The sequence below is a fragment of the Mauremys reevesii genome, linkage group 7 (genome assembly GCF_016161935.1).
Source record: "Mauremys reevesii isolate NIE-2019 linkage group 7, ASM1616193v1, whole genome shotgun sequence".
In the NCBI taxonomy this organism is placed as follows: Eukaryota; Metazoa; Chordata; order Testudines; family Geoemydidae; genus Mauremys; species Mauremys reevesii.
In genome coordinates this window covers 30808021-30834436 of record NC_052629.1, presented here as the reverse complement: position 1 = coordinate 30834436, position 26416 = coordinate 30808021, and the positions used below count along the sequence as shown (strand labels likewise).

Genomic DNA, 26416 nt, shown 5'->3' with positions numbered 1-26416 from the left:
TGTAATTTATCAGGGAGCAGCTACAAACTGAAGTATTCAGCAGACAACAAACTGGATTTAAAAACATCAAGGTCTGGATTCAAGCCACAGCCATATTTTGGACATCCCTGATTTACAGGCCAGTCACTGCACATTTTAAATGTTAATCACTTCCCTTAATTTTTTTTAACCTCTCACAGATCCAATGGATTTTTCCAAGTTATAAATTTTTTCCATTTTCTATTAACTAACTCATGTTGCTCAAGATTGCACTGCAGATTAAATATTCTCTCTTTCCCCATGAGTTTTTTAGAAATATGTAAGTCTCATATATTAGATCTAGGAATTCTTAATAGAATATATAATTTCAAAATACAAATAATAATTTGAAGGTGATCCATTTCATCCTTTTATAGCCATACACTGTAAGAGTTATCATAAAAGAGGATAAAAACAATCGCAAAACTTTACATTTGTCTGAAAGATACAAATAGAATTTCAATACCTCTTTATTACACCAAAGTCAGTAAAATTAAGTATGAAGAGTTTCTAGAATTCATGTTAAAAAACTACAAACAAATGTTAGCCAGCTTCCTCTCCCCAAATCTGAGTATTTCATCTCTAATCAGTCACGTAGACTTTGCATCTTTGATTTCAAGCAAATTCTTCCAATTGGCAATAACCTGTGGCTGGCTTTCAATGCATGTTTAAATTCTTATTTTTCAACATATCAAATGGGAATGGGAACAAAATTAATAGTGGTGTTAAATTGCTGAGCTACTGGAAATTTTACATCTCCAGAAAACTGCAGTTGCCATTTTCTGATTAAATTTGTACAACACACCAACACTACTCTTAAGAAATACATCAGGCAAAACACTTAAAAGCAAAACCGTATCTTTAATAAATGAATCACCATCTGAACACACTCGTCTCACATAACAAAATCGTTGAAATCCACATTTTTATATGGCATAAAGAGGTGTTGATATAACAACAGTGATTTGATGAGACATTATACCTATAATTATACCTTGAAATTAAGCCAATTTTTTCTTAGTCTTGGAAGGCTAACAACCAGACTTGAGGAATGGTAATTCAAGACGCAGAGTCCAAGTTCCACTCATAGAGACATGTCACTTAACCTGAGCCCTAACTTTTTTAACATACTCACCAATGAGTTAGCAACAGTAGTGGAACAAAGTCCCCAAACACAGTGCTCCAAATAAGTGAGAGACAGATAAAATGCCGGCTTATACCCACTCAGGACAGTTCCCAAAAGAATTCACATTTACTACAAACATGCTGCAACAATACAATGGATTTAGAGATCAACCTGGGAAAAGATAAAATCCTTATATTTCACAAAAAGCATGCACAGTTCTTATAGTATAAATATAAATATATACACACATCTGTACATACAGATATATACACACACCCCAAACTTCTGGAACAGAAAGAGAGAAAACACCTTTGAGAGAGAGAAGGTGGGAGAGGTAATATCTTTTATTGGACCAACTTCTGTTGGTGGAAAGACAAACTTTTGAAAAATATTACCTCACCCACGTTGTCTCTCTCATATCTGGGACCAACAGGCCTACAACACTGCAAACAGTATCTATCCAACAGATACCTAGGCTGTGTATCTGTTTACAATTTGGTAATGCTTATAAAGACTGGCATGACAAGAAAACAGTTCTGATTTGAATTTACAAAAAAAAAAAAAAAAGGAGTGTTCCATGATCTGTCTCACAAAACACCCCATTCACCCACCCAATTACCCAGGACCACTAACTGAATTTCAACACTGATGCAAAAATCTGTTATTTTTAGCTCTTGGAGGTTTGTTAACATAGCAGTTAGGAAAGAGTAATTTGTGTGTTTAATGAGTCACTGGGTCAACAGGCACTCATTAGTACGTGTAAATTATAAACAGTATCAATTAAGAATGTGTGAAAGGAGAGTCATTTACATTTGTTAACAGTGCAAAAGTGGATGACCAGCTGTGAATAGCAAATTTGAGCCTTCAAGACTAATCTACAAATGTTATTTTATGTAATTAAAACCAAGCTGGACTTGTTTTTGGGGGGGTAGCAGGGGGAGAATGGAAGTGTTGAAATATTTTCCACTGAAGAAAGTCATTTTGTAGAGGTTTTGCTTTAGTTTCGTTTTATCAGAAACTCTCTCTCTAAGTGACTTCAAAGAGAATCTTCAAAGTAAGAACAATTTGACATATATTCAAGAATTCTCGTCCAATGTAGGGATGGGAGACCACATTATTATTTTATACTTGCATATTGCACCATTAGTGTGCACAGTGCTTTGTATAGGAAGTAAAGGTATGTTTCTTGCCCCAAAGCACTCACAGTCTAAGTAAACTAAGACAAAGGCAGAGTGACTGGGGAAAATATATATGAGGCAAAATGGAAGAAGAAAGTATATAAGTAAGTATATGAGTATGCTATGGTTTTACAGTATGCATCATGTTAATTTGGACACAGTGACAAAATAAAGACACAGCAAAGAGTCCTGTGGCACGTTATAGACTAACAGACGTATTGGAGCATGAGCTTTCGTGGGTGAATATCCACTTAGTCGGATGCATGGAGACAGACATATGCATGAAATTAAGCGGCAGAATGCAACTTTTATTAAACTTTATCAAAGGGGAGGGGCACTACCCACCCATCATTCATATTCTCCTAGACCAGGCATTTAATTGGTTCCAGAGCCAGAGTTAAGAACATAAGAATGACCCTACTGGGTCAGACCAAAGGTGCATCTAGCCAGTGGTGAGCTGGAGCCGGTTCACACCGGTTCACGCAAACCAGTTGTTAAATTTTGAAGGGTTTAAGAACCGCTTGTTAACCCGCGTCCCTGCGAGGAGGAGGCGCTGCGCCTTTGATGGGCTCCTGCTGGGAAGGGTGTAATTCCTCCTCCGGCTGCCAGGGGCGCTGCGCTGTGGGAGCCATGTGGGCCACCGCCTGGCCCTGTTGCTGCTGCTGCTCCCCCGACCCCTGGCCTGGGGCTCCCACTGCTGCCTGGTGGGTCCCCGGCTGCTCTGCTGGGCCTGGGCTGCGTCCTGCTGCTCGGGCTACTCTGAGACACTCTCCCCGTGAGTACCCTGCACCGCCTGCCCTGCCTGTACCAGCCCCGCACCCCCTGCCCTGCCTGCAGCCAGCCCCTGCCGCACCCCCTGCCCTGCCTGTTCCAGCCCTGCACCCCCTGCCCTGCCTGCAGCCAGCCCCTGCCGCACCCCCTGCCCTGCCTGTTCCAGCCCCGCACCCCCTGCCCTGCCTGCAGCCAGCCCCTGCCGCACCCCCTGCCCTGTCTGTTCCAGCCCCGCACACCCTGCCCTGCCTGCAGCCAGCCCCTGCCACACTCCCTGCCCTTCCTGCAGCCAGCCCCTGCCGCATCCCCTGCCCTGCCCGCACCAGCCCCACACCCCCTGCCTGCAGCCAGCCCCTGCCGCACCCCCTGCCCTGCCCGCACCAGCCCCGCACCCCCTGCAGCCAGCCCCTGCTGCACTCCCTGCCCTGCCTGTACCAGCCCCGCACCCCCTGCCCTTCCTGCAGCCAGCCCCTGCTGCACTCCCTGCCCTGCCCGCACCAGCCCCGCACCCGCTGCCCTGCCTGCAGCCAGCCCCTGCCCCACTCCCTGCCCTGCCTGCAGCCAGCCCCTGCCGCACCCCCTGCCCTGCCCGCAGCCAGCCCCGGCCCCACCCCTGCCCGCAGCCAGCCCCTGCCACACCCCTGCCCGCAGCCAGCCCCTGCCGCACCCCTGCCCTGCCTGCAGCCAGCCCCTGCCACACCCCTGCCCGCAGCCAGCCCCTGCCACACTCCCTGCCCTGCCCGCACGAGCCCCTGCGGCACCCCCGCCCCTGCCCGCACGAGCCCCTGCCGCACCCCCGGCCCTGCCTGCACCAGCCCCTGCCGAACCCCCGGCCCTGTCCAGCCAACCCCTGCCGCACCCTCCTGCGGCCCTGCCCAAAGCCAGCCAGCCCCACACACCCCCGTCTCCAGCCAGCCCCGCTCCTCTTGGCTGCAGCCAGCCTCTGCCGCACCCCCCTGCCCAAAGCCAGCCAGCCCCGCACTCCTCTGTCTCCAGCCCTGCCAACCCCTGCCGCACCCCCCTGTGGCTCTGCCCGAAGCCAGCCAGTCCCACACCCCTCATACCTGCCTGCAGCCAGCCCCTACCTCCAGTCAGCCCCTGCCCTGCCTCCAGCCAGTCCCACACCCCCCGTCTCCAGCCAGCCCCACACCCCTCATACCTGCCTGCAGCCAGCCTCTACCTCCAGTCAGCCCCTGCCCTGCCTCCAGCCAGTCCCACACCCACCTAGCCTCCAGCCAACCCTGCACCCTCCTGTCTCCAGCCAGCTCTGCACCCCCTGCCCTGCCTGCAGCCAGCCCAGCACCCCTTGCCTCCAGCTAGCCCTGCCCCACGCCTCTGTCTGCAGCCAGCCCCACATCCACTGGTGCCCTGCAGTTCCCAGGGCAGTAACCCTGCACACTTCCTTCAATGAGGGGGTCAGGGAGCAGCTGGGACCCACACATGTGGACACATCCTAGGGTGACCAGACAGCAAGTGTGAAAAATCGGGATGGGGGCGGAGGGTAATAGGAGCCTATATAAGAAAACGACCCAAAAATCGGGACTGTCCCTATAAAATCGGGACATCTGGTCACCCTAGCACACCCACATGTGAAACTGAGCTCATTTCTAGTTCAGGCCCATCTTTTAAAAAAAGAACTTTAGGTAGGGTTAACATACATCCGTATTTTCCCGGACATATCAGGCTTTTTGGTTCTTAAATCGCCATCCAGGAGGTTACGTATGGTAACCCTATTGGTACAAAAAATACATACTGTGGCACATCTCTTAAATCAGAACTTTTTATAGGGAACCGGTTGTTAAGATTTTGGCAGCTCATCACTGCGATCTAGCCCAGTATCCTGTCTTCCGACAGTGGCCAATGCCAAGTGCCCCAGAGGGAATGAACAAAACAGGTAATCATCAAGTGATCCATCTCCTGTCGCCCATTCCCAGCTTCTGGCAAACAGAGGCTAGAGACACCATTCCTGCCCATCCTCGCCAATAGCCACTGATGGACCTATCCTCCATGAATTTATCTAGTTCTTTTTTGAACCCTGTTATAGTCTTGGCCTTCACAACATCCTCTGGCAAAGATTGACTGTGCATTGTGTGAAGAAATACTTCCTTTTGTTTATTTTAAACCTGCTGTCTATTAATTTCATTTGGTGACCTCTAGTTCTTGTATTACACAGCTTCTTACTATATAACACCAGGGCCGGTGCAACCACTAGGCAAACTAGGCAGCCGCCTAGGGCGCCAAGATTTGGGGGCGCCAAAAAGCAGTGTCCAAAAAAAAAGTTTATACTCCCTGCACAGGGGCGGTCCGCGGCCGGGCCAGGGCAGGGTTTGCCTTGAGGGGCTCGGAGGATGCTGTGCAGGGAGCGGGTTCCGCTCACAGCTCCAGCGAGGCGGCCAGGGGCGCGGGAGGAACCAGGGAGTAAATCTGGATGCTCCCAGCTGTTACCTGCTTTCTGCTGTTTCCCAGGCTGCAGCTGGTAGGAGCTGGGCCCCGCATGCGCCTTGGTGCTGCCAGCCGGCCGAGTCAGCACCCGCGGAACTCGGTCGTACATGCTGGCTGGCCCCGCACCTCGAGACCCAGCGCTGGCTGGCGGCTGCAGTCACCATGAACACCGCGGGGCCCAACACGCCGGCCCCGCCCTCTCCACAGCCTGCCCGCTCTCGGGCACCTGCCCTACAGGCAGCGCTCCCCTTTCCCCCCAGACCCTTCCCCCTGCAACCCGCCCCGCAGCGCTCCCCTTTCCCCCCCCAGACCCTTCCCCCTGCAACCTGCCCCACAGCGCTCCCCTCTCCACTCAGAGAGCCTCCCCTTGCCCCTGCAACCCGCCACGCAGCGCTCCCCTCTCCCCCCAGACCCTTCCCCTTGCAACCCACCCCGCAGCACCCTCCTCTCCCCACAGAGCCTCCCCACAGGAACCCACCCCACAGCACTCTCCTCTCCCCTCAGACCCTGCCCTCGGGCACCCAACCGCAGCGCTCCCCTCTCCACCCACAGGGCCTGCCCCTTAGCACCTACCTCTGCAGGCGTCCTCTGCAACCGTGGGCCCTGCCACTTCCCTCCACCGCGCCCCACATCACTGCCCACCTGCGTCCCCTGTGCCAGCCCGGAGCCGCCTCCTCCCCGAGCCCCCAAGATCTGTGCTCTGATCCCCAAAACAGTCCTTTCCAGATCCATGGGGGGGGGGGCAGGAGGGACTCTAGCCATGTGCAGGAGAACCAAGGCTATTTATTTTCATTAAATATGTAGACTAAATAATGAAATTAATAAATTTTCAAGCTGAATGTGTATTAATTCTAATGAACATTGCCACATTATGCAATATGCAATATTCATATTTGAAAGTTTAAGATAAGCGATGCTCTGGGGGGAAGGGAGGGGGACACAAGGTAGAAGTTTTGCCTAGGGCGCAAAATATCCTTGCACCGGCCCTGTATAACCCGTAAGTAGTGCCAGGGTTACAGGGCTTCAGTCCTTACCATATAACCTATAATGCTGGGCAGGCTTTCCTCAGCCTACCTCACACAGGAGTCAGCTCTGTCTGAATCCTAGCACACCCCCTTCCGCATGAAGGGGACAGAGGGTGCAACTTGGAGGGGACCTCGGTCCGCAAAGGCCACAAGGTTTCACCCTATCACATGAGCTCAAGGCCCAGCACCAAAATCCCAGGTCTGTTACCTCTGGGAACGTTCATTTTATTCTCTTAACTGCACTGGAAAGAGGCCACAAGTTGTGACAAACAAACAACTCCACCCCAGTACCTCAGCTGGCACTAAGTGTGTTCCTGCTCAACTTACTGTAGCTTGAAGGTGCTGCAAGGAAGGCAAAAAACACCCTGGGTCTCTGCTCATGGAAGAAAAAACTTGTTCCTGATCCTCTAAACAGGCGATTGGCTGTCCCACTTTCACTGCTGGCCCCATCAAGTTCCCCCACCCATTGATGCAGGTGGCTGGCATTTAACTCGGAGATTCACTGCTTATAAAACCAGAAGGACCACTGTGTTCATCTAGTCTGAGCTCCTGTATAACACAGGCCATAAGACTTCCATGAATTAACTAGAACAAAACTTTTACAAATGATAATTATTCATCTGTATGTCATTTTCCCTTTTCTTCTTGCACTCTATTTAAGTTTTCTCTATTTTCACTGACCCTCTCAGAGTAAAATTTCTACAGCTATATTGTAGACACCAGCAAAACCAATCTGCATTAGCAAAACAAAGAGCTTTTGCTGAACTATCCAGTTCCGGGTTACTTTTTTCAACTACTGCATGATTTTTTAAATGAAGAAAACCTCCATACAACTCAAACCAGTAAACACTGTCTAACATGATACTAAAGTTTAGATAGTTTTCTGTGCAAAACTATCATACACATATGATATACACATGCGACATTTGATCACATTGTATGTATAGCTCATTATCTTCCAATTATAAAACAAAAATAACATGCATGTGCCAAGACAATATATATGCCACTGTATCAATGCTTACCTGCGGTGAAGTGACTCTGAAAATTTAAGGCTTGCATAGATAAACTCCTTAACCTGGATATAAATCTGAGGCACCGATTGAGACATTGGGAGTTTCTTTGGGAAGGATTGCTATGGAAACAAAACATTAATTCTACATTATACTTCAAACTTTGATTCTAACTAGATATTCACATTACACGTGGCAATCTTAATAAATGCCAAATGCTATAATTTAAATATTTTAATCCAATTTATTTTTGTTTCTGCTTTTCATCAAATATAAACATGGGCATGTATTAGACTGACCATCACACTTATGAAAATAATTTATAACATAACAGAAATTATTTATTTGCATTACAATAAAACCTAACAATTCCAGACAAGATTGAGACCCTACTGGACAAACACACAGTAAAAACAGTTCTTGCCCAAAAGAGCTTTCAGTCTAAATAGGCCAGAAAAGGACTAGGGAGGGAAAGAGGCACAGAAAACAGAAATGTTTCATATCCTACAGTAACTGGAGTTGTTCAAAATGTGTTCTCTCTATATATATTTGACTCTTGGTGCACATGTGCCTCAGGCACTTGATTTGGGAGTCTTTTGGTCAGCACATCCATTGGAGCTGTCATGCGCCAAACGTCCTTGTGCTCCTGTATCGATAGCATAAGGGGTGGAGTGGCCCAACCACCACTCAGTTCCTTCGCTACCACAAAATACAGATATTATAGGACTCTCTAGTAGCAGGGAAGAAGGGAGGACTGTGGAAAATATACATATGGACAAAACATCTCAAAGAACTTCAGTTATTGTAGGGTAAGCAACTTTTCTTTCTTTCTTTCATATAGTTATGTCCATCCCACCCTTGGTGACTCACAAGGAGGTGGGTTCTCATAGTATAGTTAAAGAGGGGTTGCAATATATGTCTGCAAAAGAAGCATCGGACCTTGATGCCTTTCCAGTGGCAAGTACAAGAGTAGGATATCCCTGTAGGTGGTGGTATATAGGTATGTTGTCTTGGGTGATAAGAACCCCAAGGATTTCAATAGGGCCATTTTACGATGTTATATGAATGGAGACTCAAGGGCCACAGAGGAAGATACCGGGGAGGCCTACCCTTATTCTCCCGATGGGATATGGATCTAAATGAAACCCTCAATTCCTTTTCCAACCCATACAATTTGTAGGAAGTTGCCCTAGAGAAAAAAGTAAGGGATTCCTGTCCACTATGCTGAGACTCAGAAGATGAGAAAAATTAATATTCAAAGTCTAAGGGAGGGGCTGCTAAAGCTGAATTACTTGGTGTCAAGGTAGCCACTGATTTAGCATGCTAATACGGTACCAGCAGTCCAGTACCATGCCAATATGGTACCAGCAGTCCAATACCAGCTAGTAGTCAATTTGGGCTGAGGAATCTCTTGGGAATTGGATCTGTGAGGTGACTTGGACCTCTTTTCACTGGAGGTTTTAATAGGAAACCTGCCTTTCACTTTACCCAAGGAGTGATGCTCCTTTCCTTGTGAGGACTTAGATTTAACTGTCCTACTGAGTTCAAAGTTGGGGCATTAGAGGATGTGGCTCAAGAGCTCCAAGAACCCTCAAGAATGCTCATAGGGGCACTCTAAGAATGCTCATAGGGGCACTCCTGTACTGATGTGCAGTTTGTCCAGTGAAGTCAGCAGTACTCAGATCTTAAGTTGGTTGCATAGAACAACCCAATGAAAACAGCTATACATGAACCTCCCTAGCCTTCAAAATCCTTTTAGAAAAGGATTTATAGATGGAAGACATGCTGGGGATATGAGATTCCCAACAACAAAAAAACGCACCTGGTGAGACCATCACATATAGGTATTTCTGCCTTGCAGAAAGGATATTACTTAAAACCAAGAGATGTGGCGTTAGACACCCTGAAGCCCCAGTGTTGGGAAGAAGATCCCAGTAAGGGAAGAAAATAAAAACTTCTTCAAACTAAAATTTATCAAAAATGTTCCAGTGAACAACTAATTCTAATTAACTATTCCTAAACTGACACTAATATTTACACAAAACTGGAGAAGAGTAAACAGCTAAGGGATGTGTCTAGATATGGATACTGGGTAACTCCGTCTCACAACCACAGGTGGTAAAAAGGAAGTGAGCAGCAGTTGGGCTGCTCTGCCCTTTATGCCCTTGGTGTAGGACCACAAGGACACACACAGGGCACAAGTGTGGCTCCAAAAGACACTGTTGGCCAAAGACTTCAATCTCATGTGCATGAGACAGGTACACACCAAGAGTGGAACATTTATATGGACGAGCACTTAAAGAAGAATTGTGCAGTTCTCAGATCAAGAAAGTTTAAAAAAAAGTTCAAATGATATACAATGGTTGAGATTTGCACAGCAGCCTAGGAGATTTAGAATATTCAATTAATTTTACTGTGCATACATGCTGTAGGCTGCTGTGCAAATCTCAACCAATACGTATATATTATTTCATTTAAATATCATAATACAATTTCAAATTAATGATAAATATATTTTGTAAGCCATAGTAATTTATAAGAAATAACATATCACACTGATACCTTTTACATTTATTTTGTACTATAAAAAGAAAACAAATATTTTATTAAACCCAAAATAACAGCCTTTTCTGTATGGAATTCATTATAATTGAATTCTCAATGACCACTGACTTCCATTGACTGAAGAATTTAACCTCTCTGCAAGGACAATGATAATTCACAACTGGAATTACCACAAGACAGTTATCAGGTCTCTTCACACAAGAAAATGGAGGTAACAACAGATTAGTGTCACCATGTAATAGTTATGGTGTAAAAAAAGATGGATTACTTAACTTGACACTCTTCAAACCACACCTCTCAGCCATCAAACCTACCAACATGTGGAACAAATCGCCACAATGTGGGACATCCGTATTGTGCTGTACATCACACTATCACTGACCAATGATCATGTACTATTTTAACTACAAAACCTGTTTCTCGCTGTGTGAGAATTGGACAGACCATTTAAAAAAAAAAGAAAACTGAAAAAAACAAGTTCTATCATGCCATTAAACAGACTCCCCACATGGGTTATCAGCAGGGTTTAAACCTAGAACCTTCAGATCCTCTACCACTGGAGAGACAGGAGTACTAGTTTATCCTCTGTGAGGACCAACCACTACAGGAGGCCACACTATCCACTTTCCCAGTGGGTAACACAAGTATTTGCTAGACAGCAGGAGAATAACAATGATCAGAAATCATGGGTTGTATCCCTGAATGTAAGAGGGGAGTGTAACACAGTGATTAGAGATTGTATAAACAAAACATTACAGGTTTAGCACACTCAATCTAAAAGTCAATATAACTAGGTGCATAAGACTTGGGTTTGCCATATTACAGATTTGGTCCCTATTCCCAACTCTGCCTGAAGTGGCCTTATGCAACCTCTCTGTTAACTTATTTGTAAAATGATGCAGGCTACTATTTGACTGCCTTGTAGCCCTTAGGCAGCATAGAGCTCTCAAGTATATAGGAATATAAACAGCAGTCAACAAAGGCAATATCTTAACTCATGGCCTCCTGGCTCTTAGCTCAGTGCATTTTCTCCTAGGACACAGGGTATTCTGTGAAGAAGTTTCACAAAACCCAGTACCTTAGAGAGGGATGCTTCAAACAATGGTCACCAGAAAACTAAGATACTTTTTGTGCAAGGGCCATGAATGTACGCATTATGCTATATGAATATAAACACATTTCAATTTAAGAACACACTAGAGCAGTAGCTCTATTTGACAAAGAAGTAATGGACACACAAGAGATAAAACAATCTAGAGCATGTTATTTTTAATAATATCCTGCATTATGCAGTGCTTTAGATCTATAGCCAGGGCCGGCGCAACCCATTAGGCGACCTAGGCGGTCGCCTAGGGCACTAATATTTGGGGGGCGGCGGCCGCCCCGGTCGTCGGCTGTATTTCGGGGGCGGGACCGTCCGCCATCTCTGTCGGGCGCCATTTCGGGGGCGGGATCTTCTGCCGCCTAGGGTGCCAAAAAAGCTGGCAGCACTCCTGTCTATAGCTCTCAAAGATCTTTACAAATGTGTAGGAATCATTATCCCCCATTTTACAGATGAATTAGCAGAAGCGTGCAGATGTAAAGTGACTTGCCCAATGCCTCAAAGCAGGCCAATAGCAGAGTTGGGAACAGAAGCCGCAACTCCCAATTCCCAGCTGTATTCTCAAGCACACTAGACTGAAATTTGGTCCACAGAAAAAAATCTATAAACCGAGTGTTGTTTAGTTTAAAATGACAGTGCCTTTCTGAGTTATAAATCAAACTGAAAACTAATGGTTCATAGAATGTATTCCCTTTTTAGTGAATGACAATCTACCCTCATTGTCAAAGTACTCATTTTTGAATTCTCATGGCTCATTTATATGCACAGTGGATGGTCTAAGATTGTGTATTTGTATAAGTAATAGAATAGTTATAGTGGTTTAATACAATATAAAATTAAGGCACTCTATTGGCTAAGTCTGTCATGACAAATACTATCCATAAGACTGAATGTAAGACCTATGTGGTGTGCTATATATTGCTAATATTGTGTTTTATTTATTTGTTTCCGATTTTGGTATTGCCTTATTATAATACAGCTAAGAAAACTGATTATTAATAAAAAATAATTTGAAAAGGTAAACGTAGTATGACAGTGAGGTAAAGTACTATCAAAGTCATGACCATCCTAACATTTTTAATAGATTGTTATAGTCCATCATATATGTTCATCTATAAAAAAAGCTTACACTCATTAAGCATCATAAAACCCTCTTTAATCTTCTTCCATTTCACTGCAGTAACATACGCATGGTATCCAGCTGTTACATTTGTAAAGATAAATGACAGCTGAATGGCAGATTCAAAATATCTGCAAGACTAAGAAGATACCTACAGTGGTGGACCCTATAAAAACTGTTTTATGGTAAACAGTGGGAATAGCTGTCTATTTGGGTCTCAGTTTTGTTTGGGGCTTCTAGGAACTAGTGAGATATAAATAATACCACAAAACTGGGTCTTCTACTTCCTGTCTGCTACTACCTACACAACACATTTGGCTTGCACAACATACTAGTCCCATCTTTTTTTTGAGGGAGCAAATTTTCTTTAAGAACTTTGTAGCTGTACATAGAGAAATCCACAAGAACTCTCTACTGGAATGCTAAGGCCTCAAAGGAACACACACAGTTCATATAGGGAAGAACCTCAGGTATGTTTTGTCCCACATAACGAATAAGATGAGCAGCACCCAAATAATTAATTTACAAAAAAATATATTTTAATAGACCTTGTAGTTGTTTGTTACATTTTGTAATGCTACAGTACATCATAGACTGTGGTTCATGAAACCTGATATGCTATAGCAAAACTTAAAAGTTAACTGTCACTAAACAAAAAATGTATTAATTATTAAAAGTTGATTATTAATTTGTTTACAAAACTATAGGCTTCATTACTCACTAAAATTTCAGATTAAATGACTGCATCTTGAATTTTCATGTTTATTTATAGCTAGATAATTACCCATGAAAAAGGTAATTTAGCCTCTTAATCTACCTTGTTATTAAAACTTTAATTACTTTTTAATTACAAAATTCATTACACTCCTAACTCTATTTAATTGGTTTAAAGTAAACTTTTGTAATATAAAACTTGTTCTTACCTTATCAAGTTCTGGATCTTGAAAAGGAAATTTGCTAATCACTATTTTGTACTCCTCTTCATTTGCTACAGGGATAGGGCTGTAATTATCTGCTTCAAAAATATCCCTGTTCAGAGTTAGCAAAATCAGCACAGTCAGGAGATGGATTAATACTTAAAAACGTCATAAATAAGTGAATACATAAATGAATACAAAGCTTTGCACTGACATCAGATTGGATGTACATTCCAAAAGTGGAGAACTGAATTCAATATTGCTCCAGAATTCCAAACAACATTTTGGGAAATTGAGTAATACTTACTAGAGCACTGGGATCGCATTTATCCATGCAATTACTTTTTCACAGTCTACCTGACCTTAGAAGGTTTGTCCATACTGGAATATTACACCATTTTAGAACATATTTTAATTAACACAATGCAAAACACAGCTTAGTACTTTCTAATTCCTCTTCAGATCATATAAATCAGTATAAACAGGGACTTCATATTAGCTGGATTACCCTATGGTTAACTATGAACATCTAACTCAATAAATATGACAGTCTACACTGAATGTTTAACATTGTGTTAGTTAACATGTTCAACACAAATGTATTTTTTTCCCACTGTAAATGCACTCAGGGCACATTGGGATCATTCTCTATCTTAAACAGGAACTTCAGATTAAAGCTCCAAAACCCCCTTAATACTGGGTTTACCATTTTCCTTCTCAAATTATTTTTAAGGCAGACATAGAAGCAGAGCAGCTGCATCAAAAGCACCCAATTTCTGCCAAGAGAGATACAAAGGAATGCTCACTAACAACAAAACAATAACCTTTTCTGTACCCTTCTTCCTGTCCAAGTTAAAGGCGTCACTTTTGTGATGGTCCTATAATAGCATAACTCAAGGTTAGCCTCCCCATGTCATATTGCCTAGAATTATTGTACAATGACATCAGCCCAACTCAATTTATGAGAATCTGTAATATTTCATTTTCAATGTTGTTTTTAAACTAGAAAAAGTCACAGCATTACTGAAACGGGAAAGAGATTATTAATTTTACCACCTTTCTCTAGCAAAATAACCCAACCTGATATTAATTTTTGTATAAAATGAATGTAAACTTTCATGCTAGAGGAAATTAAATTTTACAGTTTGCAAGTTCTATATCCATTCAGGTCAATTCATAATAGAAATGCCAAAAGACCTTTAGTCCTATTGGGTCAAGCTATAGTATACTGTACAAGGTTAACAAAAATGTAGAAAATTAGTATTTAATTAAATAAATTTGTAATTTAACGGAAAAAAGTAGATTTGATTCAAAGACACAATTACTGCGTAGTTAAACCAACCCTAATTGACAGAGTATTTTGAGACGTTTTTTCATTTTGTAATACTAACCTGAACAACCCAGCCCATTTTTTAAGCAGTGTTTCATTGTACTGATCTCTTATTTCAAATAAAAGATCAAACAGTCGATTCACAGGAAACCCATAACCCTAAAGTACAAAAATAAAAAGGACAAATAATTCAAAAACTACTATCATTGCTTATCATACAGTGATTCAATGTGTTAAGAGGGGTTATTTTATCATGCAATTTTGTACCGCTACTGTACAAGTTACAGGACTCAACAGGTAAAGGTACTATTAACGTGATCTACTAATTTGTAAACCTGATACTCTGTTTATTTTAGAAATACTACAGTTTTCATGGCAAAATGTAACAAATTACTTTTAAATATTTTTAACTTGGTATTTAATCAAACAATGTGTTTTATCTGTTTTATCAATGATTCAAGAGCAGACAAGCAATAAAACATAACTGGTTTTCCAAGCAGCAAATTCAATGACTGAACTGAAATACTACTTGCTATAAATCAGAAATGAAATGTTTACAAAAATATAATATTTACATTTATTTTAATGCTATGTAATACCCTTTTGAACAAATTACAAAATCTGACAAAGATTTTTTTCAGTGCACAACTGCACACCTAGGAGGTGTGTGATGGGCACAAATTAAGAAGGTTGTGTTAAGGGGGAGTCAGCAGAAGCAAGCTAGGTAAGATATTTTCATTATTTAAAACATCTTACCTAATTCTGTTCTTGGTACATGCATGCAATTCCACCGAAACCAATGGCGGTTGCACATGCATATCCAAAGGCAGAATTTGGCTCCAGGTATTTTAATTCAATTATCAAAATAACACCAACCTGCAAAGTATCAGCAAACACAACAATGAGATTCTTCAGCTCCAAAACAAGATCAGGATCAGTGCAATATGACTGGAAATAAAAAATATTGATTCGGTAAAAGTTATTTAAATTAAACAGTAAATACATTTTCAACTTACAGTGGTACAGTAGGTTAAACTCACTAGCTTTATACCACTAGTAAAGTTCTTGTGTTGATAAAAGCAATTTAGACTTACATATTTTAATTTATGTATGCAGTGTTCTTGTAGCCTTGCTGGCCCCAGAATATTAGAGAAACAAGGTGGGTGAGGTAATATCTTTATTGCACCAACTTCTGCTAATGAGAGAGACAAGCTTCCAAGCTTACACAGAGCTCTTCATAAGAACAGCCATACTGGGGGTCAGACCAAAGGTCCATCTAGCCCAGTATCCTGTCTTCTGACAGTAATGCCAGGTGCCCCAGAGGGAATGAACAGAACAGATAATCATCAAGTGATCCATCCCCTGTCACTCATTCCCAGCTTCTGGAAAATCTTGAAAGCTTGTCTCTTGCACCAACAGAAGCTGGTCCAATAAAAGATTTACCTCACCCACCTTTTCTTAATTTAGTCCAATTATATACAGTATGTGTTCATATCACAAAGCTATTACAAAGTTTGTCCTAACAGGAAGAGCTCAGACAAGACCAGCTGGAATATGAAAAGTGATGCACACCATCATAGGCACCAACTTACTCAGATCCCAGGGGGTGCTTGACCCCTGCTCCGCCCAGGCCCCGACTCCTCTCCACCCCTTTCTCCAAGCTTCCACCCGCACCCCTCCCCCATCCACCTCCTCCCCCTGCCTCTTCTTGCCCCCGCTTCACCCCCTCCCACTCAGCGCCTCCTGCATGCTGCAGAACAGCTGATCGTGGCAGGCGGGAGGCAGAGGAGCTGATCAGCAGGGCCACCAGTGAGCAGGAGGTGCAGGGGGGAAGAGGGGAGGGAAAGGGAGAGATGCTGACTCGAAGGTTGCCAGTGGGTGCTGAGCACCCACTATTTTTTTTCCATGAGTGTTCCAGCCCTGGAGCACCCATGGAGTCACACCATGCACACCATGAATGAGATGCACTGAAACTCCATTCATTGAAGTCAATGGGACCTAAGCACATGCAGAAGTGTTTTGCTAAATCAGGAACCTTAAAAGTACTTTCAAACATTAAGCCTCAATCTAACCAATGTTTACACGATAGCACTTTCAAGACTCATTTCTAAAGGGAAAAGTTCTAAGCAAAATGTTTACATATTATGTTAATATCTGCAAACTTGGGTGTATAAAGTTAAGCAGCTACAGCAATATGATTTCATTTTCAGAGGTGTTAAGCATTTGCAGCTTTTACTGAAGTCAAAGGGGAGTTGTTGACGCACCTCTGAAAAATTAGGCTACATTTATCCTGCAATTATGTTTCTATCTTTATGTTCCCAATTCTGAATATTTTGGTCTTCATCATCATCTTTTATTAATTAAAAAAAATACAAATAATATTTATGGCCATGCAGTGTAGTGCAGGATGAGAATACAAGATTGAAATGCAGCCTACATGTCTGCCTTACAATATTTTTTGTGTCTTTACTCTCCAAGTAATTATATAAATAAGCTAATGGTTTTGCTTCTTGCAAGTACTCTTCAAAGAAGAAGAGCACTAGTCACCCACTTCACCTCAATACAGACTAGCATGATATAATTGATTGTGATGGGAGTTACAAAGCCTGAGAATAAATAATGACATCAATTTCAATTATATCAGAAAACCTTTAATGAAGGGTCCTATTTCTATAAGAAACAAGATTTAAGTACATTTGAATGCTTTAAACTGTCACTTTTTTATAAATGGTTGTCAATCAATAGATTAAACATTCACCTGCCTTGCAAAATATGTGGTTTAGAAATCTTTAAACAATTTGAACTTGCTAGTAGCGCCTTCTAAAATGAGCTGGGGATTGGAAACAAAACTTAACTGGCATTCACCAAAAATGTTCCTAATGAAAATACAGTTGTTGCAATTTGAAAAACCAAATTGTTTTCAGCCTTTCCAAAAATATTTACAAAATATAAAATGTTCTTCAAACCTAAAACAACCTAAAATAATAGGGAAATGGTAACAAAATCCAAACTCCATGATTTAAGCACATATTTTTGCATGAATTAATAGAGATTAGTGAACACTGAAAAGGGCAAGTCGAGATATGAAATAACAGCACTTTGTATATGTTACAAATCTTCTATTTTTCTTCCTGAACATGCCATCTATGACCCTTTTGGCAAGTTTTGAAGTAATTTACTAGGATAAAATGCAGTCAACCACAATCAATGACTGTATTCCCTTGTTTTTCAAGGGGGATCAGAAACAGCATGCTGATGGCCAGTTTTCTTGTGGGTGGATAATAGAGAGGTAACTTTCACTACTTGAGATACATTTTAAAAATACTGAAATATTCAGCTAAATACAGTATTAAGTTAACACTTTAGCATTTTCAAGATTTTAGTAATGCCTCTACTACAATGTAAACATACTACTTTAGGGGCATTGAAGGGGTAGCTCTAAGGGTTTTGTTGGTAGAGTTTATTTTGGAAACAGGGTATTTGGAATGATAATTAGGAATTATTTCCTGGTGGTGCTTTCAGTGATGAACTATTCAATCTGATCTAATGAAGAGGTCAGTTGAAACTAATGAGGACAGATTGCAATAATAACAGCAGATTAACTCTGCATATTCTAAACTGCTGGACTAAGAGCACTTTTGGAAGACCCAGAGAGTTGTAAATCAGTGGAGGATTATGCAAATAGCCCATGGCTGTGGCTCACAGCCTGATACTGCTGGGAAAAACAAAAGCTTGGCAGGCTCTCTCCCAAATGTGAGCAATTTTTAATCACAAAAAAACCCACAATGATGTAGGTGTAATTTTTCACTTTGACATTATCCTTCTTTTAAACACACAGACACTCTTTAATGGATTTACACTGAATTACCACCAGGTCTTCTCACTTACCGAATGGGTTCTAAGAACAGCAATGATCTTTGACAGTGCCATGTTCCAGAGTTCATCAGTGTATGCTCTAGTTACCAATCCTTGGGTTACATGTAAAATGTGATCTTCCACTACAAAGAAACTAAAACAAAAATTTACAAGAATTAAGTTAAATAACCAACAGTTATTTTCAAATATTTATTACAGTATGGAGCAAATCCTACCCTTTTGCACAGAAGCATGGGAAGGCCGTGTCCACAGAACAACTGGGACTTCAATGGACTTTGCATCGGGCCCTAGGTACTGTTCTGGACAGGATGTGGGAAGCATACCCACTGCCAACTGGAGCCCAGCTCAGTGGAGAGTCTATATCTGTCACTACACTGGAAGGATGTGTGTGCAGGACAGATGAATTCTCCACTCCAGAGAAGCAGCAGCCATTATCCATGTGGCAATTGGATACAGATGGCATGGGTCTTACACAGAGGAGAGGATTGTGGGGGAATAAGGGCAACAGATTTCCATTTAGAAAACTTACCCTACAATTTGACTGAAATATCTTCTGTAGCCTTCTACTGTTTCATGCTTTAAGTAAAAAACAAAAATGTTGAGGAATAAAAATACCACTAAATATTTAAGTAAAATTCCAGGTCAGTGCAACTTAATAAAAATAGTATTAGTTACCATGCTTGACTGCGGCTGCAGAACTAATCTTGCTTGTTTCCTTCTTTGCTTTCTGTAGTAGTTTTCAAATGTCTCTCCATCACCCTAAACCAAGACAAACAAAATGTGGTTAAAAGAGGAATGTTCTTCATATGATGAAAAAGTACGTCTGAAATTAAGGGCAGAGTTCTCCACTGTAACTCACAACCATGTATTTTGCATTTGTTCCATATATGGTATTCCCACTGACATCAGTGGAAGTTCTGCATACTTGAAATGAGTGCAAAGCATATGAAAGAGATCCACAATGTACACCGGAGAGGAGAATTGTGCCCTTCAGCCTATATTTTTACTTATGTCATGCTGCTATGATACCAAATACAAACCTTCTAAAGTGACCAAGTAACAATATCAAACTAATTATCAAAATTAAAAAAACCTTAACTCCTAGTCTGTAACTTAAATACAGCTGCTTTAACTACAATACTGCTTTTTTTAAGATATACAGGAAACTTAGTTTATGCTGGCTTTTGTGACATGTGAAGTTTAGTTATATGCTAAATGTTACAGAAATTCATAATATAGCCCTGACTCTTGAATGCATTAATATTCTTTGAGCAAAACGTAAAACAAAATTTTATATTTGCTTACCCTTTCTTGGTACTTAGTAAATATAATGACTAAAGATTTAGATTTTGGTCATACAACAGTCCTCAAAATTTAATACATAGACAATATTCTCTATGCCTATTGATTATATTGTTAAGACCTCAAGCGACATCCTGGTATTCTCATTAAGATGATTCATTCAGTGGAAACCATCTGTCCACTTGAAACCAATACAACACTGACTCATCTATCTATTGAATGCAACATAATCTGTATGCAAGCAGAATTAAGCAGCTTAGCATTTTTAAGTTTCATTTTTACTCCATGAGGTTATTGCTAGGTCAGAGCTATTTAGAATTCCATTACTTGGAAGTCCAAAAAGCTTCAAATCAAAACATAAGAGATCCTGCATATTCTTAAATCCGTACTATTTCAGTAAGAAATAATCCAAGTAAAGCTCTAAATTAATATTTTCAAGTGTACAAAGAATATTGTTTTCTTTCCCCAAAATGCAGATAACCTACCACAGAAGGAAACAAAGGCTGAAATAAAAAAAAGGGGGGTGGGGTGGAAGACTTTGCTTTCTAAAAAGCAAGTTCTTCATGTTGTGTGATACATATTAACTAGATCACTTTTTATTACTGTAATATTTTATTCAGGATATTATCACTTACATTTATTATCATAATGTAAATCATTACTTTCCAGACAAATAGTATGATATAATTCTTAAATGCATAATAAAAGTAATTGGCAGAAATGTAGAATTCTACTTCTAATATCATATTTGTGCATGAGTTTATTGGAAGTCTACTGTGAAAAAGAACAGTTGCTCTTTCCAAATGCAAAAAATTAAATTCGATATGTAAAATACTTGATGGGTATTGAATCACCACCATATACCATGCAATAGACAAGATTACTTGGAGGCACCTAAGATTATAGTTTTTAATAGAAATCACTTTAATAGATCCTCTGACCCTTATCAAAAGACTAAAGCAATAGCCTTGGTGGCGTGCCACGTATTCACAGGAGTAGCAAAGGAGAGTCAAAACAGAAAATGCCCAATATAATGGATGCAGCTTGTTCATCTTTGAAAAGTTCCTAAATTCACATACATAAAATAACGAATCAGTTTATCACAGAATCATAGACTTTAAGGTCAGAAGGGACCATTATGTTTGATGATAAATGATTGGAAATTTGCTCACACATGAAATCCTGTTTTGGAATTTTTTTTCCATTTTATGCGGCCATATAATTTTTATTTGCTTCAAAATTGAGTGTTGTATACCACAGAACCCAGGGTTGGGGACGGGGTGGGGGAGCTTACTACAGAATTTAAATACAGCATTCCACAGAACACATTGAGCCCTGGTTATACTCTACTCTACAGTGCTTAAACACTACTCTGCAGTAGTAGGCTAGCCTACTAAAAATGTGAACCAAAAAAAGGTAAGAAAAGACTAAAGCAGAGATTGAACTTCGCTAATACATAGTTACAAGCTACAAGTTTATATTGGCAAATTATGGTGGCATTCTCCCTCACATTTAAACACAGAAACTGCCATACTACGTCAGACCAGTGATTTATCTAATCTGGTATTTTGTCTCTAACAGTAGCTAGGACCAGACTCTTCAGAGGAAGGCGTAAGATCCTCATAATGGGCAATTATGAAAAAAACTCATAATGAACATTATGAAATAACCTGCCTCAAGTGGGAAGTTTTGTCCCAATCCTAGGAGTTGTTAACTAGCTTTATGCCCTGAAGCAAGAGGGTTTAACATCTCTCCAATTTTTTATCCACATCCAATCTAATGTTTTATCCAATATTATTGGATAATATAACTGGCTAATCTTTTTTGTAAATCTTATTAAGCTTCAGTTATATTTAGCGGCCACTAGTTTTCAAAGAAAAAAGAATGAGGAGTACTTGTGGCACCTTAGAGACTAACAAATTTATTTGGGCATAAGCTTTCGTGGGCTAAAACCCACTTCATCAGATGCATGCAGTGGAAAATACAGTAGGAACATATATATACACAGAAAATATGAAAAAATCAGTTGTAATTTGTTACCTATTTATGATCATTTCAGTTTAAATTATACTTTATTAATTTTAATCTGCTGCCTTCCAATTTTATTAGTTGCTCCCTTCTAGTATTATGAGACAGGGTAAATAAACGTAGCCAACTCCTCTCTAAACTAAACAGTCCCAGTCTTTTTAATTTCTCTTCAGATTTTTCAACTCATCTTTTGGCCTCTTCTATTCCTGACATCTCGCCATTGAGACAGGGTTGTCACTGTAAAAACTGACAGGGCCACCATCAAAATAAAGTGTGCAGGCAGACCCATAGGATGAAGTGCAGTGTCCCACAGGACCTGCCACATCACAGCAGACATCAGATTTAGGGATTCATGCCTGTAATTATAAGCTTTAAACATTCTTATTTCAATACACAAAGCCCTGTATTAGCCATTGACTCTCATATGAAAAGAATCTTCCTCAGGATTACGGAGACTGAAGTTGGCTGAGCCAGGAAAAGAGATAAGGTATCATGCCCACACTGCAAGAGGGGGATGGGAAGAGCTGTGGACTAGATTCAATAAATCAGGCTGCTTTGCCCCACCCACTAAGCTGCCACCCCTGGATTTCTGTCCCCCTCTCTCCTTACATTGTATCCACAAGGCTTATTGCAATCCTCACCAACTGCCCAGAAGTATCAGCTGATGCAGAATGCAACTACCTGTATCCCAAGAGTACATCTACACTACAGCAGTCCATGTGATTTGCAGCTTGTGCAGATGTCCCACCCTAGCTATACTCCAGCTAACTCATTTAAAATAGAAGCACAGGTGCCATGGTGTGGAATTCAGTGAGTGTGCACCTGGGGGGTCAGGTAGGCTGATGCAGCCAGAACTGAAGCCTGCACTGCAGCATCCTCACTTAGATTTTTAGTGAGCTAGCTAGAGCATGGCTAGTGCTGCAGCTGCAGTGTAGGCATACCCTAAGTGGGGTAGGCTGTTATGAGCATGGAGCAGGTCTCTAATCTCTGTACTGGCTCCCTATTGGCTTCCTCACAATTAAAAGTGCTGGTACAGCAGAACCTCAAAGTTACAAACACCAGAGTTATGACCTGACCTGTCAACCACACACCTCATTTGGAACTAGAAGTACACAATCAGACAGCAGCAGACAAAAAATAAAAATAAAAAAGCAAATACAGTACAGTACTGTATTAAATGTAAACTAAAAAAACAAAGGGAAAGCAGCATTTTTCTTCTGCATAGTAAAGTTTTAAAGCTGTATGAAGTCAATGTTCAGTTGTAAACTTTTGAAAGAACAACCATAAAGTTTTGTTCACAGTTACGAACATTTCAGAGCTACAAACAACCTCCTTTCCTGAGGCATTTGTAACTCGGAGGTTCTACTGTAATACTCTTTAATGTTTAATTCTCCTATGAAAAGTGACTAAGTAAAAATAGCAATTAACTACAGATTTCCTCCTTTGGTGCAGTCACTTAATTTCACTGACTTCAGTAACAAAACAAGCTTTTACTGTTACTTATTTGTGTTAACACTGCAGAGCCAACATAGCTAACAGAAGGAATTGGATTCCATTCCTTCTTTTGTATCACTGGACTTTTTTTATTAAGTTCCAATCAACTATATTTCTGCAAAGCCACTAATGGCAAGGAGAAAGGGAAAATTGCACAGGCAAGTGTCTTTGGGGTACATAACCTGAAAACAATGAGATTTCACAGGTGTAAATGAGGGTTTAATTAGTCCTGCAGAATCTTTGTTACTAGCAACTTGTGAGAAGGAAAGAATCCATCTTGACTGTCAGAGCCCAGGATGAGTTTGCAGGATTAAGAGTTTGAAAGAAAATCTTTTTAAAAAATTACGTTACACATAAACTGAGTACAAATGCTATTCAGACATAGTGAACATGGAAAGTAACAATCACTCTTTCTAGCCCTGGTTACCCTGTGTACTGCCCATCATTTTTTACTTTCCCACAAAAGCTGGGTTGTGTTGTCAGGCCTTTGCTGTTGGTTCCTAGTGTAAAACGCTTATGAGTTTGGTAGCAAGCATCTCTGAGTCTTCGGCATTTGCTTGGTGGTCCACCAGAGCCTGAATTTTGTGAGTTTTAGGACAAATTTTTATGTTATGTTTTACTCTACTATTTTTAAACAGTTAGGTATTAAGGAACATTGGGAACAGTTAAAGGACTGGCACTTTAAGTATCACTATCTGTTGAGGCATACATAACTTGTGTGATTTTAAAAATGTTTATGTACTGTAATTACCTAACTGCTACACTGTTAGGCACTATAAAAATAAACCATACAAGAATGTCCTGTGAGTACCAGTGTCAGATCTATTTCATCTGGTTCAGCACAGATGGACTCTGATGAAATGTGTTCACATGTGCTTGCTCACTTGGAAATTGGCAAAGTACAAAAGGTAAGAAAAAGGATATTTAGACTTTTAAAAATATAACCATTCTTGATTATTTTAAGTCATAGTAATACATACCAAAACTGAATAGATATGCAAGCATCTGTAAACAGGAGAAAAATCTACAAGATCATGAGCAGTCAAAACCTGCAGGAGGGAAAAAAAAATCAGTCTCATAACTTGGTGCATTAGGAACAGAACTGGTCTTACAAACTGATCAGTAAATTTAACATCTTATTTTGCTTAACATGAATGTGAGGATAAAGGTAAGGAACTGGCCGCATTTTAAAGTTAGTTGGCCAAATTGGAAGGTTAATCACCAGTGACAAGTTTGAAGTACATCACTACTATAACTCAACATTCTTGGGATCCATGGGCCTCAGCATCTTGAGCCAAGACCTATCTTCAAAGCAGTGAATGCTGGGGCTACATGAGCACCTCTTCATGGATCCAAACATGTGAAGCAAGGCTATGATAAAAGAGACTGTAGTTCCAATAACCTTCATTTCCATACACTAAACTTTGAAAAAGTGGGGGAAAGAGAATGGAGCTATAAAACCAATATACTTTGAAAACTTCTGTTATGAGGGAGTAACTTTCCTTTTTCTTTTGAGAATTGCTTCTTTAGATCCTTACTCTTTGGAGAATGACTGGCAATCATAAATCCTGCATGGTGGGCAGAGTATTTAAAACTATAGTTCTGATCTCCCAAAATATGCACCATACTTTGCAGTTAAGTTAGAAGTAGTGTAGCCTAACTGCATGAATGGAATTCCAATTAGAGTCCTATACATTTCAAAGAACAAGTGAGCTCTTAGACCTTGGGGTATGCCATCCCTTCTAGTTCATAAGAATTTTGATTATGCAGCCAAACTGATTTAGACAATCTTGAAAAGAAATTCAAGACAAGTCCAAGGGGGAGCCAAATGCAACCAAAATATACTTATGGAGACCAATAAAAGGATTTTGTTATATTACTATTATTATTTAGTGCCCTTTTAATATCAAATTTGTGCATCTTGGTTTCATCCAATAATTCCTGAGGTTTAGGAAAGCAGACTGGGAGGTTAGTAGACTGGTGAACATGGAATTCAGACATCACTTTAGGCAAAAAACTATGGGTTGAAACACAAGACCACAGTAAACAGAGACTCAAGTCAGTCAGAGTCATCTCTGTTGGTAGATTTTATAGCCTTAAAACACTGTTTTAATGGACAAGTGGTAGAAAAAACTATGCCTGAATGGCTTGTAGCATTCTTTTACTACTAACTTCAGGTCTCATCAAAGTGTTGGTTTTCTCACAGGGTAGATTAAATGTTCAAGTTTTCCCCCTTTTCCATTACAGGATTAGAACTTCCTTTTTTTCATATTAGAAAACAGACACTTCAGTCACTATTTTCAGGAAATAATATTTAGAGTGTAATCCCTCATGCTTCATTTAGAAGACCAAACTCATAAGGAGCACATAGTAACTGAAAGGAGAGGCTACTCACTTTTCTGTAACTTGAGTTCTTTGAGATGCATGATCCCTATCTGTATTCCACCATGGGCTGAGCATGAGCATCATGAGTCAGAGACCAGAACATTTTTGCTAGGAGTGTCCTTCAATCCACTCCTGTGAAGTTCTTCTCCTCATGCAGTAGACGGAGGGTATAAGTGGCAGTATAGAATGACTGCCTCTCCAGTTTCCTGGAAAGGCAGGATTGAAGGATACTCCAGTCTCAGATGATGGTGTGCATGCACAACCACAATGGACTACAGATAGGGGCCAGCACTCAAAGAACTGTTCTTTTAACACAGGTTAATAAAAACACAGAAGCATAATGGCTACAGCAGTAGCAGAATATTCTCACGTCAGACAATTCTAACAGGTTACATATCATATACAGTGACTAGATATGGTACAGTAAGTGATAAGTTACAATTGAACTTCCATAGAATTACAAGTTATATTCACATGAATGTCCATAAAATTGTTACTACAAGTAGCATGAATATAATTAACATCTTGATTTGTTTCTTTTCAAGACCTTGATCCAGCAAACTTCTCCATGAGGGGGACCTTTGTTCCTCCACAGAGCCCTATGGATTTCAGTGGGGAAGACCCTATCCTTGCTGTGTTTATTGCAGGACCAAAGGCCTACATTTGTACAACAGAAATATTCAGTGAATGCTACAGACTTCACTTTAAATAAATGATATTAATA

The 26416-nt window shown here is 40.8% G+C and overlaps 1 protein-coding gene across 12 annotated transcripts in view; it reads right to left on the bottom strand.

Annotated features, from left to right (window-relative positions):
• EXOC6 (exocyst complex component 6) overlaps positions 1-26416 on the bottom strand; it is a 185165-nt gene that overhangs the window by 95403 nt on the left and 63346 nt on the right. For all 12 annotated transcript variants that reach the window (XM_039547871.1, XM_039547872.1, XM_039547873.1 and 9 more), the window contains exons 8-15: positions 24288-24356; positions 19159-19242; positions 19013-19059; positions 18496-18616; positions 15484-15555; positions 14669-14766; positions 13284-13389; positions 7586-7695 (exon numbers count right to left, since the gene is read on the bottom strand). In XM_039547871.1, the coding sequence (XP_039403805.1) occupies positions 7586-7695; positions 13284-13389; positions 14669-14766; positions 15484-15555; positions 18496-18616; positions 19013-19059; positions 19159-19242; positions 24288-24356 (707 nt within the window). The remainder of the gene's footprint in view (positions 1-7585; positions 7696-13283; positions 13390-14668; positions 14767-15483; positions 15556-18495; positions 18617-19012; positions 19060-19158; positions 19243-24287; positions 24357-26416) is intronic.